Consider the following 13,938-nt stretch of genomic DNA (forward strand, 5'->3'; position numbering starts at 1 on the left):
CCACACAACCACACACTGAGACCTACACACCTAGAACCCAGCAAAGAAGGGCCAAGAACAGCTGGAGAAGTGAGGAGATGGACATGCTTCATCAGTGTTTGATTTACCTGCCATTTGTTTAATTTAGCTAACAACGATTTCAGTTTTAAGTCTGCACTGTTATTAAAGAGCAGTTTATTCAGTTTTAAAGAGGCCTAACTCACAATGTGATGTTCAGAAATTGGCCTACATTTATTGAATGATTCACAAATATCAATATTGTGTATTTAATTTTTTTGTGTTTTCCCGAAAACTAGAAAATATGACTTATGCCATTAGTTTAATAGGGTGATGATATCTAAATAAAACTTAAATGAGTAATTTTGTATTGACTTTTTCTGGCTTTTATATAGAGTATACAGTATACAGTTTATAAGATTAAAATGTTCTGTTTTACTTCAATAATCTTCAATAATTACTGGCACAATTTACCCCAACGTATCCTCCCCAAAGGCACAACTTACCCCAAACCGGGGGCAAGTTGTGCCATGAGACCACTTTTTCTGAAAGCTATATTTCTTAAACAGTTTATTTCAGATCCACAGTTATTGTTCCCAGGGATGCACCACATCCTGAAATATGTGTACATACTAAAGTTGGAGGCATTACTGTCATGGCCTCACTTTAAAGTCACTTTGAGTAAAAACTGGCACAACTAACCCCACTCTCCCCTACACATGCTTTCTTCAAAATTAAACATTTTCTTCAGAAACACAGCAGTTGGGTAAATTTTATGAATGATGTTACAATGGGTTTAACTTTTAAAGAGTGTGTTTTTTTTAACAACAGAAAAGATTATTGGCTCTGAAATTGTCTGATTTAAATCAAAAATCAAAAAAGTGTTGCATTTTTAATCACATAAATTAACCTCCTGGATAATTTATAGGACTACTGTAACATTTGCATTTGTTGTGGCACTATCAAACGAATTCGGGAAGAGTAAAGGTAAATGGGGCGCTTTGCAGATATTTTAACTAAATTCTCGGAAACATTTAAGATAATATTCGTCTACGTTTGTTCTTCGTTCTAGCTCTACTGAGCTGTCTGTGTACATGCCTATGTAGCTGCCGCCCCCTGCTGGACACTACACGCTAACACAGAGGTCTGTTGTAGAACGCTAAGGAATGGGCGGAGCCAGCTCCACTGACCAATGACGACAGAACTGGAGCGTTACCAAGGAGACGGCGTACTGCTTGGAGACTGGAAGACAGAGGCAACCAAGCTAACAGGCTAACTAGCTCGTTAGCGTTGAGCAGAATCAACATCGGGCTTTCAACACTTCAAAGATGCTCCGCTGTAAACGTTTAGAGTCACGATCCGGTGTCTGACCCCTACGGTCACCGCGTCACCGTCTACAAGTTCGCTTTTAAGGCAGCAGTCGTGTCCCGCTAACTGGGGCTAACTGTGGGACAGGTAGAGATAAGATTAGCACGCTAACCAGTCACGAAACTAACGCATTGATCGAAATATTATCCCATAATTTGTTACTACCAAACATGGACATGTAGCATTAGCACTGAGCTAACCCCGCTTACACGGATAGAGCCTTCAGCCAGGATGGATGTGAGTTAACAGCTGGACTGGGACGGTCTGGCCCGGGGTTGTGGTTCCCAGAAGGGGATATTCGTGTCGAGAAGAGCCGTTAAGAAGACGCAAGAGCAGCCTGGTCCTCCCGGCTGGAGCACGGTGGAGCTCCACGTCTCCGGTCAGGCCCGGTCTCTGGGGTGGGATGAGATGCAGCGGACCTGGAGCCGATCAGCATCCCGAATCCCGTTAACCCGTGCTAACCAGGTGAGTCTGTTTTCTTTTACCTGGTTTGTTTCAGAACAAATGAACCTCAGATGTTACAGAATAAGCTCATTAATCTACCTTGGTACTTTTTGTTTTAAAACACTTATGAACACCTTGTTGTCTTTTTTATTGATTATTGCATTTTTTCTTCAGCTTCCCCTCATTTCTCATCTCAGAGTCATTTACTCATCGTTTGGTCTAAAAGAAAAACATAGAATTACTCTTGACTAAGCACCAGGTTTGTAATTACTTATCAAGGCTGCGCAATACATCAGTTTTATCATTATTTCAATATAAGCTTTCACATTACACACATTATACAATTCTAAATTTAATCTTCTAAATAAGAAAAATACTGCCAAAAAGCCCTGTTTTTTTCTACCCAGAATGTCTACCTATTATTCATTTTATTATCACATCACTGAAAAATTAAATTGAATGTCCCTTTTTTTCCCTTGCGTGTGGGTCTTACACAAAAACAGACTGAAAGTCTGATTAAATTGTAATTTTAAGATTCCAAGGCCAGTAACATAACTGAGCTTACAGAACTTAGATGCTTTTATAAAAATAATTTCATAATTTCTTTAAAAAATTGCATTCTCTATTACAGGAAGCAAAACAAAGCCACTGTTTTCCAACGTTGATCAGCCCAATCTATTGTTAATCTCATTCTGGTTTTAGTCTCATGCTTTTCTCTCAATCTGTCAATACTCTGATTTATTTCATTGAAATTTAAAAAAAAAGAAATTAAGAAATACCACATCATAAATAGGGTGGAAAGATTTGCAAAAATAATCTAATTGCGTTTTTTTCCCCAAATATTGCGATTGTGATTTAATATGTGATTATTCTTAGATCAATCTTCTGTATTTTTTGACAAATTCAAGCAATAGAAAATTCCATAAATAAGATCATGTGTATCGAAAACAATGAAATTATTTCTGAAGCAATTAATCCATAGAAGCATGAATCTGAAAATGGGATTGCAAGAAGCTTTAACTAATAAAGGAAGCGGCTGAGGTGGAGGAGGTGAGGCTGGGTACCAGCTAATAGCAGCTGGGGTTTGACTTTTGTGAAGTAACACTTTAACCGTTTTAGACAGAACGAGCTAACTCTTTTTTTGCTTTTATTTCAAAAGTGATTTATTTTACTTTGTTTAAAATGCATTATCATTTTTATGTCACTCATTTTGATTAAGAAAAACATACATAAAACACTACAAGGAGGATTTTTGTAAACCATTATAAAAGATTGATTCTTAATAGTTTCATAATGAGCATAAAATCTCTGCAAAAAATGATTTATTTAACTATTTTGACAGATTTCAAGTTAAAGAAATAATGCAACTTATGTGATTTGAAAACTGCAGCAGGCCATTTTGCGATTTAATCTCATTTGCGATTTATTGCCTAGCCTTAATCATAAGGGACATATTTAGTTAGAATATAGAAATTTAACATGATGCTTCACGTAAATGAGGCAGAACAGGCAAATTTTCCTCAGCTGAAGATTTTTTTCCTCATCTTTGATATTTATAAACTGTAAAATGTTGAACTGAAGTTTTAGATCCAAACTACAGGTAGTTTAATTTTTTAACTTTAAGAATGGGTTTATTTGTGTGACTGCAAGCACTTTGTCAAGATTGCCTCAGTGAAACAGAAAATCTTGTATTTTAAATTGAAAGTGTAGGCTCCATGTAAAGGGGCATCAATTTTATGTAGATGATGCTTGTCTACTGTTACTGTTACTTTATTTTGCATTCAATGTACATGCAGTGTTCAGTTTTATCTTACTGAATGTCTACGTCTGGAAAAGAATATATCCATCATTTATTGAGGATTGTAAGATTGTTTTTTGCTTGTCTATTTTTAAAACAAACCATCACAAGAAGAGGAATAGCTCAATTCTACAGGAGAGCTGTGCTGTTCTCTACAATCAAGTAAAGTGTGTATCAGTAATTCAAGATTGGAAATATTAGCTTTGAATGCCCCCTAAAACAAATATCATGAATCCATTGTGTTGAACTTCGACACAACTATTACCTCAACAAATTCTCAGGACTTTTTTCCCAAAGCTTCAGTCAGATTGAGTTTAAATTCTGATAAATAAGATCTGAAATACGCTTTAATTATCCCCTGTGTGGGAATTTACCTTGTTACACAGGAAGAGAAACTGAATGTTGTTAAAAAAAGTTGTAAAAACAGAAACAAACTGGTTGCAACAAGGTTTTAAAATAAGTTTAAATAGTAGTAAGACTTTCAAATAGTTCTAGTAGATTAATTGAGTTTCTACTTCAGACCCAGTTTGGGATTTCCACCATCATAAAAAAAAAATCACAAATATTACACAACTTTTGTGCCACATGCCACATTGCACCATTTTTCTATAAGTTATGTCACGTGTGGTAAATAGAGCGCACTCTCCCCTCCTTTACAGCACTGAGTGTGCTGTGCCCCTTCCATCACAACAGCTCTCATTTTAATTTAAGTAAGGAGCAGAGGGGAGCCACAACGTGTACAGCACTGTGAAAAAGTATTTGAACCCTTCCTGGTTTCTCATTTTTTGCATTTTTGTTATAATCAAATGGTTCATCAGTTTATTTCCCTTGTTAGATAAAATCATTGTGTATCAACTCAGATATTAAAATTTGCTTTGATCAGAAACATTTCAGTGTGACAAATATGCAGAAAAAAAAAAGATATCAGGAGGGGGGAATATGTTTTCATGGCACTGCATATGCATGATATGAATGATAATTGTATACAGTAGACTTTTTTATGTGTTTCAGACCATCAAAACCTTTGTCAGATTCTCTTTGTGACTGGGACAGAAGGAGAAGGCAGCAGATAAAATGTCACGAGGATGATCTTAATTTATAGCTACACGTTACTCACTAAAACAATCAACTGATATCTTTAGAATAATGGCTGGTGCACTTGGCATGCCAATGATGGATGTTGAGATGTTTTGATTGCTGTAAGAGCTGTTATGTGAGTAACCCTCCTCAGCCCGTTGCTTGGTTACATCATGTTTGTTAATATAAATAGATCTTGTGCTCCTTATGACCTGCTTCCTTTGCTGGTCATGGTCTCTGATGGTTAAATGATCACAAAGCAGCTCTTCATGCAGCTTCTTCCTCTGGATGAACTGACAGTGATGTTATGAAGACTTATTTAACGTTGGTGTTGAATCTGTGTGCAGGATGGATGTATGCAGTAAGAACCCAAACCGTACGGCGCCGGTTGCTGAGGAAGACCCGCAACGAGCCGATGTGCCTCTCTGCTCTCGTACGAATGGCTGGAGCTGGCCGCCCCATCCCTTTCAGCTGCTGGCCTGGCTGCTCTACGTTTACTTTGCCGTCACAGGCTTCGGCGTGTTTGTCCCTCTGTTGCCTGCACACTGGATCCCTGCAGGCTACATCGTATCCTTACAGTGAGAGCACTCAGCTCCTCAGAGAGAGCCACTGTTAGGTTTGGATAAAAAGAGGATAAAATGTTTAAGGAGAAAGTCTTGGAATCACAGTTTTTACGTACACAACAACCTTAATGTCCCAAATAAGTGAGCTGGAGCTAAAGATTTCATTTACAGGAAAGGCTGAAACATCCACATGTCTTCCAGCCAGTAAAAATTGGTTAAAATATTGGCTTTTTGCTTTCAGATCATTGTCCATCAGATCACAACTTTTATTTCTCAATACTAGAATTATTTTTTCATTAAAATATTTGCGTCTACGTCTTATTTTCACAGATTTGATATTTTTAAGGCTGCACTCTTTTCAGTCTAATCCTAAAGGAAACCCCATGTTGACTTGAGGTCAGCTGTTAATCATAGCCCTTTACTTTTTAATTTTTAAAAGGAGAAAAAGTATGGAAGAGGATTAGGGCCAAAAAAATTGAGACAGAATTTCAGAATTCTGACAGTAGCCCTTAGGGGGCCACGATCACGCCGGCTTGATTCCATCATGCGCTACTTTTGTCACATGACATCATGAAAACAAAGCCACATTTTGCATCGCAATCCCTTCATGTGGAAAGCATGATCTTTAAGCTTTCTTCAGTTTTTGTCAGATGTCAATAGGCAAAGTAAAGCAGGAAATATGATCATTTTAATTTGATATAAAGATTAATGTTACACATAGGGGACAGTGGACCCTGTTGCACAGGACTGTCATTGGTATTTTTCAGAATTTCAGGATAGTGTAATTTCTTTTAAAAAATAACAATATATTATTTTCAATAATAATTTTTAAAAATCCATTTTTTGTGGGGTGTTGTGTTTTTTGGACATAAAAAATTTAGTTTTAGTGAATTAAACTTAAAAATATAGAGTTTTCAGTTTATAAAGTTAAGGAGGTGATGAAAAAGATTATACCAAACATGGGCATGGTATACATTTTCTGAGTGGTTTATTTGTCAAAAGAAAATCAACAAAATGGTTAAATGGCCCTTGGACCTCTAAGAGTTAAACTCAGAATTCTGACTTTAATCTCACAAGTGAAAAAAAAAGTTGTGTCTCAATTTTTTTTTTTTTTTTCCGTGACCCTAATCCTCTTCTGTAAAAATACAGGGGCAACAACATAGCAGGTTAAAATGATACTGTAGAGTTTAAAGTAAAATAAAAAAGGACTGAACTGAAAAGTTGCTCTCCATCTCTCCAACTTGGCACAGCTGTGATGCACAGCCTTGTGCCTTGTATGAAGCCTCCTGTCAGGATGGATGGACTCAGAGTGATTTTTTTAAGGAGTGACAGAGCCACAGGCTCATCCTCACTGCTTATTTTCATCACAGTATGAAACAATTGGCTACATTCTACAAATTTTCACAGTGAATACAAATAAAACACAACTGACTCAGTGTGCAAGGTTTGAGTGCATGACTTTTTTTTTTTTTTTCACATTAGGGATCTGGAAAAAATATCTGAAAATAACGAACTCAGTGTGCAAAGACCTTTAGGCAGATTCTAAAATTTCTTGCTGTATAAAACTGTAAAGACTTTATCTCTCAAGAGGAGCCCTGGAGAGTTTAAAACCTCTTGAAAAGCTATGGAACATGTCCCAGTTTTAATTGTTCTGTGCACATGAGGTTCTGATGTCATTCATGCAGTATATCAGAGGGTTTTCAATCTGGGGGTCAGGACCCCCTTGGAGCTCTTGGGACACTGAGAAAGGAGTTGCCAGATGCCTTCCAAAAATATAAAGAGTATTTTCGAATTATTTCAAATGTTATACTTTATGAATTTTTATGAAAATGTATGGATAAAATAAGTTAAATTTAAAATAGAAACATGGTGATTTGGTGAGATTTATTATTCTTGAATGTGCATGGCTTTGTTCAACTATGTTTCAACCACCCTCAGGTATAGTGGGGGTCCCCGGTCTCTGGCACATTTATTTTGGAGGTTAAGGGCTGTAAAGTTTGAGAACCCCTGATCTGGATGATGTGACACACTTTGGTGTATCTGTTTGGTCTAAAGTGTCATTGAGAAAACAGCATCTTGGTATACAAACTAGAATTGTTCTAAAATATTTAAAATCATTGATAAATGTTGGATGAGGGAAATACTTTCAACGTGACTGTAAAGTGTCAGAAACACTAAACGCTAGAGAGATGAGACAGAGAGCTTGACACTTGGTAGCTGAAGCTGATAAACGCATGAAAAGATATTTTTGAAGAGAATCTGAAAATCCTGTTGATGAGTCCTGACCTGAGAACAGTGTACAGGGATCATGTTCGTCTGTCACCTGTGTGTCCACATCATGGCCGTGTCCATCGACCCAGCCGACTACAACGTCAGAAAAAAGAGCAACAAAGGTCCCATCCCTGTCTTTGACCGCTCTAAACATGCTCACGTCATTGAGAACTGCCACTGCTACCTCTGCCAGGTCGACGTGTGAGTAAAAACTTTAATTACAATTTTTCCTAACCTGATTCATTTACTCTAAATTCAGTCTGACAGATCTGGGATAAAATAACCCAAATCTGCAAAACTCTTCAGACTGAGCTCAGTGTTACTACTGTGTCTGCGGCCCATGCTCATGTTTAGTTACTCAGGCAGAATAATATGCTTCAGAGACATGCAGGAACCAGCCAGGCAGAGGATTTTCATTTTACAGTATTCTTAAAATTCTAGTTCTGTTGAACTGTCATCACATCACAGAAGAAAGCTGAAGTCGTGTTTCATGATCATTGATTTTTGTTAAAGATTAACGTTTATCTTTATATTAATGTTGTCAGTGACGTGTTGATTTATTAAGGTCAGAAACACAACAGATGAAATTTTAATAATCGCAATAATTGTATACAGTTTAGTCCTTTGACAGGCACTGCAGTTAAGCGGCTGTAACAGACATTAGCTGGATACTCACTGCAGCATCTTCCTGTTCTCACAGTGATAAGAAAAAAAGGGCAGTGGTGTGCCTTAAAGCTCCACAAACAAGCTTATCAGCTGAAAATAATCTGCACCTTGTTGTATCAAACATTTCACCTTTTTCATTTCTGTTGGCTTAAAAAAGGAACAAAATGTAAATTAAAATAACCAAATTTGTTTTTTTATCTACCAGAAGGTCCTAATTTTCTTCATAAATTCATACAAGGCATTTATTTGAACATTTAACTATCCTTGGACAAATTACACAGTAACAGCATTTAAAAATGAGCTTTATTGGGAGAATGTCTGAGCATATATTTTAACCTTACCTATGATAAAGAGAAAGCAACTAAACATGGCCTTCTTTATGGTTTAAATTCTGTTACACTTACTGGGGACAGTTCAACTTCAGAGAATAATGTTGTACATGCAAGCCAGCATATTTCTTTTTGCATAACCTGGTTAAACATCATTTATCACAGGTAAACACATTGAAGCTTTCTACTACCTCTAAGTCATGGTTTCAGACCATACTGGTTTAGCAGTGCAGCACTCATTTACATAGTCAATCTGAAATTTAACATCATTAAATACAGTGACAAGAAAAAGTCTGTGACCCCTTTGAAATGATCTAGTTTTCTGCCTTAATCAGTCATCAAATGTAGGGATGTTAGGATTAGAGCCCGACCGATTTATCGGCGGGCCGATTAATGGGGCTGATTATAGCGTTTCACAGATTAATCAACATCGGCCAAAATGTGGCCGATATATTAACTTTTTTGCTCCGTGGTGATTGTCTCCTGTCGCTCTGTGTTGTGTCTCCATGCAAACCAGAAACACATTCATACGGTGTTTATCTTTCCTGTGACATATTCTACCAGTGTGGAGACAGAAAGTTTCACTAATAGTAGATCTTTAGAGAACAACTTTATAAAACAGGCGCATTTAAGCTTGTGGCCTTCCTCAGAGTTATCAAGAAACACACTGTAAACATATTTTATGTGCATATTTGCCACAACGATGTAAATATGGCTCTCCATTTATCATTTTCCTGTCTAATATTGTCCACAGCCACAGTATAAGACTATTATACAGTGTTTTAATGTCGTCTAAGTTGCATCTTTGTGAAATAAACAAAGATAAATGCAACTGGTTATTCACATGTCCACATTTGTCTTCAAGTACAGTATATATCCTGTGTATATCAATGTTCTTCTTTCATATATCGGCCAAAATATTGGTTATCGGCCAATATATCGGATCGGCCAATATATCGGATATCGGCTTTTCATTGGCCCCCAATATCGGTATCGGCATCGGCCCCAAAAATCCCATATTGGTCGGGCTCTAGTAAGGATACCCCCAACCCTCGATACGATTCGAATCCCAAAATTATGAAAAACCAGATTAAAGTCAAAATACAGATTATTATTCTTTTATTTAAATTCTCAAGAAATGTTTTGACAAATATATTTTCCTCTTATGTCCTTCTCACAAACCAAGTAGTTTTGAAAAATTCTGAGGTTGTGGTCAAACTCATAAACCAAAATATATAGCACATTTCTTCATTTATCACCTTGAAAAGTTAAACAGAAATATCTGTTTTGAAATACATATAAAATAGAAAAATAGGAAAAGTTCCCAAATCGTATAAATAAAGTGAAAAAAATAGAGGTAACTTTTTTTTTTTTTTTTTTTTTTTTTTTTTAAGTGCTTGTCTTGGAAATTACATGTTTTTCCTAAGGACTGTCAGCATGTCTACATTCTCAGAAAGAAGTTGAGATCTCTGCACATTCGCAACGTCCCCTGCAGTTAAAAAACTCTTTCACTTGGGATAGAAGTAGCTGGTATGGAGAGTCATGCTTTTGATAGAGGAGAGAGCAGTGGGTACATGTGAGAGTTTTGTTTCCACCACTGAGTGGACAGCTTGTGAGGGGAATGGTTGTGCCATTGCTGTACTTATCCACTTCTGCATCAATCCCACTGGTGGACTGTTGTGATGCTGGTTCAGTTAAAGTCCCTCCAAGAAGGTCCTCCAGTGCTGTCTTCTTAAGAGGAGGAGGATCCATCTCAGCCTCTTGTGCTTTGTTTGTCTGGTTAACAGGCCGGTCTGCTGTGTGGTGTGACTCCCTCCTCAACTGTCTCCTCCACTGCAACCTGCAACTGTATAAAAAGCAGAGGGTGTCAAAAACTAAGGAAATCACAGAAAGAGGGATTTCATATTTTCAACAGTAAACCGTATAAACCATATATAAACCACAATATAGGATATGATTAAAAAAACACCTTAAAGTTACCTAAAACACACTTTTTATGAGAAAAAGAAATATAAAGTCAAAATTATTACCTGGCTATTGTGCAGCTGTGCAGCTTTCTTCTTCAGTCTGCAGAAGACATCCTGAAGCTGATCATCCTTTAGATGAGGAAGGACTCGGAATCAGGGGTCCAAGGCAGTGCACTCAAGGAGGAAGATTGATTCCTCAGTGTACCTTTCCGACAGGTTGTTTAGTATGGCTCTCTTCATGTTTGTCAGTGTGAGTGAGTCCTCCGGATTGAAACCATGCTCTGTTCGATCATGTGCTTTAAAGGCTCGATGAGTGACACAGTTGGATTTTTTTCATCGCACAGTACAGTGGTGGCTTTTTTCAGAGGCCTAAGAAGCCTCACTATATCCTCAGCATCACTGATGTCTGTGCTATCCAAAGTGTCAATTTCACAGGCATTTCATCTGACGTCCTTGCTCAGGAGAGCTGCTGTCATAGCAGCCTGCTGTTCGAGATAGTGTTCAATCATATCCAGACTGCTATTCCAACGAGTTGCTACATCGATGATTAGCTTGTGCAGCGGTAGTTCTGTTTGGACGTTAGTACACCGGTTGCTGTTGAACGCCGGTGGAAGAGAGTTGCAACTCGTGCGTTATCGGTGACGACAGCAATTTCGTGATTTGTCTTTTCAAGCTCCCATTCTGCTATAGCAGACTTCAGAACCTGTGCGATGTGTTCTCCAGTATGTGTTTCAAAGAGAGGACGAGTTTGTAAAACAAAACTTGCCATGCCCCACTCACTTTTTATATAAGCCATAATAGGTAACTCTGGGTAGGGCAGCTAGTCTGTCCAGCCATCTGTTGTTATTGCCATGGTGTCGACATCTCTCAGAGTTTGGACCACCTTTCGTTTTGTTTCCGTGTAGAGTTCCAGCATAACGGACTAGCTAAAGTGTGGGTGGGAGGGGATGCGGTATTTTGGCTCCAGGGTGTTTGCTAGCAGCCAAAATCCCTCATTTTCAACTACAGAAAATGGCCTCATATCTTTGGCAATAAAAATACCAATGCACTTGGTTATTTCCCTGGGTCTTGCACTTGTTTGTGACAGGGGACTAACAATTCCACCCACAAGCGTTGTTTGGCCTTTCAGTAAAGCTTTTCGCCGGGTTTTGGTGTCTGCAGCTTCTCTGGATGGTGCCTTTTAATGTGCTGCATCATGTTGGTTGTGCTATGTGTGTAGCTCATTATTTTCTTGCAATACTTGCATACGGTCTTTGTCCTACCTGTTATCTTCTCACCTTTTTCATTTTCCGACTTCAGAGAGCCATAATGCTGCCATACCTCTAACCTAAAACTAAACAGGGCGTCCATTACCGCTAAGTCTTCACCCACCGCTGCCGTGGCTGCAGTGAATTTACCTGATGTAGTCCGAATGTGCAGACTGAACTCAGGTCAGCAGGAGACCGTGACGTCAAAACAAGCGGCACTAAAAACAGACAGCACCCCCTATTGTTTAAGCAGAGTATCAAAGCACATACTGTGCTGTATCGATTTTAATCCCCTTTAAGTGTATTGATTTATAGCCTAGGATATATTGACAAATCTAGGATATATATATATATATATATATATATTCTTATCTAGGATATATTCTTAACCTGACACGACAGATGGATGTGTTTCACACATCCATCTGGAAAACCTTCAATACTAAGAGTTTGGGAAAAAGCAGAGGATTTGAAAAACACTCGGAGTGTGATTGAATGAACGTTCTGTCTGTCACATCTTTACGGGCCAATCAGAGCAACAAAACACGTGATGTAGCTGCGACCGAGTTGTGCATGTGCAGCTACCGAGGAATAACACGAACCATGGCGACTATAGACATGTCAGTACACGACTTTTGTCGTTTTTGAAAAGAAAACAACTCACTGCTGTTTTTTGTTCTTCTTTTAACAAAGAAATGTCGTCAAGTTCTGATAAAACTGGTGCTTTAGCAGCATCCACGCTGATGTCTTCGCCATAATTTCACCGGCCTCTTGTTGCTGGTTACTTATGTCACGACTCCACCGCGCCTAGAAGTACTGCCCCTCTTCCCTGATTGGTTCTGTCACTTCATAACAGGGCCCAAACGGTTCAGAGAGGAGCTTTGCAAGATGGATTCACCAGTGAGAAACACTGAAACGGGTGTATCCATCTGCTTTGCAAGGTTAATATATCCTTACATCCCTAATCAAATGTGATCTGATCTGCATCTAAGTCACAAGTATAGATGTGCTTAACCTAATGCCAAGACAGTCTTGAACAGAGCCTTTACACATTCACAGTGCTGCTGGAAAAAGTAATTGAACCCTTAGGCTAATGACTCCAAAAAGAGCTAACTGGAGTCAGGAGTTAGCACACCTGAAGTCCAATCAGTCAAAGGAGATTTGAGCCAGGTGTACAGCTATTGTGACTTATAAAATCACTCATATTTGTTGAGTTTGCTCTTCACAAGAAGCATCTGCTAATGTGAACCATGCCTCACAAAAACAGAATCTCGGTAAGCTCAAGGTCAGTGCTGCTGCTTTCCAGAAAAAGAAACATCACTGCACGTGAGAAGTTTGCCAAAGAGGTTCAACCAGTTATTAAATCCAGGGTTCATTTACTTTTTCCAGCAGCGCTTTGAATGTTTAATGGCTGTGTTCAACAAAGACTTTAAATAACATTATTGTTTGTGTGATATTAGGTTAAGCACATTGTGTGTGTCTATACCTGGGACTTAGATTCAGATCAGATCACATTTGATGACCAGATCATTTCAAAGGGTTCACATACTTTTTTCATACCACTGTACATATCTGTTCATTTATTTAAGTGATTTGCATGGTCAGTATGGACTGAAATATAGGCTAGTGTTTTTAAAATGGAAAATTATGAAATTTTATACATGTAATTATCATGTGATTGCACCTATCATAATTCAGCAAAAAATGCAATTTTCAAAGTCATTTCACAATCCTTTTTTTCATGTAAAAGATAAAATGCATTATTTAGAGTGTAATGATGGATCCTTACTTTTTAATTTTAAGCATTTAATTAGCCCAATCTGAAAGCGAAATCATTAGTTTTTTAGGTACGCTGTCTTTAAAGACCACCAAAGTCCTTGGTATGTATCCTCTCAGGCCATGTTCAGTGTGTTGAGCTAACATAGCTAAAGAAGTGAAGTGTTATCCTACCTGAATAGATTTTTCATGTCCCAACTGAGTGTCTCTCAGTGGAGGACAGAGTGTCTCTGCTGTGGTTCATCACTGTGGATGCAGTATCATCCATAGTAACGGGTTAACCCCCACTGCTTATCCCCCAGTACTTTACATGAACCCATCAGGCTGGGGATTTTATCAAGCGAACAGCAATCTGACAAGAACTGGAAGACTTCTCTTTTTTCATGTAGTAAGAGTGCCAGAGATGTATTCATCTGCCTCTGATTTAGTTTAGAT

General features: G+C 38.1%; 1 protein-coding gene across 1 annotated transcript in view; it reads left to right on the plus strand.

Moving 5' to 3' along the window:
* Positions 1-1,237: 1,237 nt before the first annotated feature.
* Positions 1,238-13,938, plus strand: part of zdhhc1 (zinc finger DHHC-type containing 1) — a 29,788-nt gene continuing 17,087 nt past the window's right edge. Inside the window, exons 1-3 of the mRNA XM_041798901.1 lie at positions 1,238-1,830; positions 5,032-5,251; positions 7,544-7,719. Of these exons, the coding sequence (XP_041654835.1) occupies positions 5,033-5,251; positions 7,544-7,719 (395 nt within the window). The 5' untranslated portion in view covers positions 1,238-1,830; position 5,032. The remainder of the gene's footprint in view (positions 1,831-5,031; positions 5,252-7,543; positions 7,720-13,938) is intronic.

Source organism: Cheilinus undulatus, linkage group 1, assembly GCF_018320785.1.
Source record: "Cheilinus undulatus linkage group 1, ASM1832078v1, whole genome shotgun sequence".
Lineage (NCBI taxonomy): Eukaryota > Metazoa > Chordata > Actinopteri > Labriformes > Labridae > Cheilinus > Cheilinus undulatus.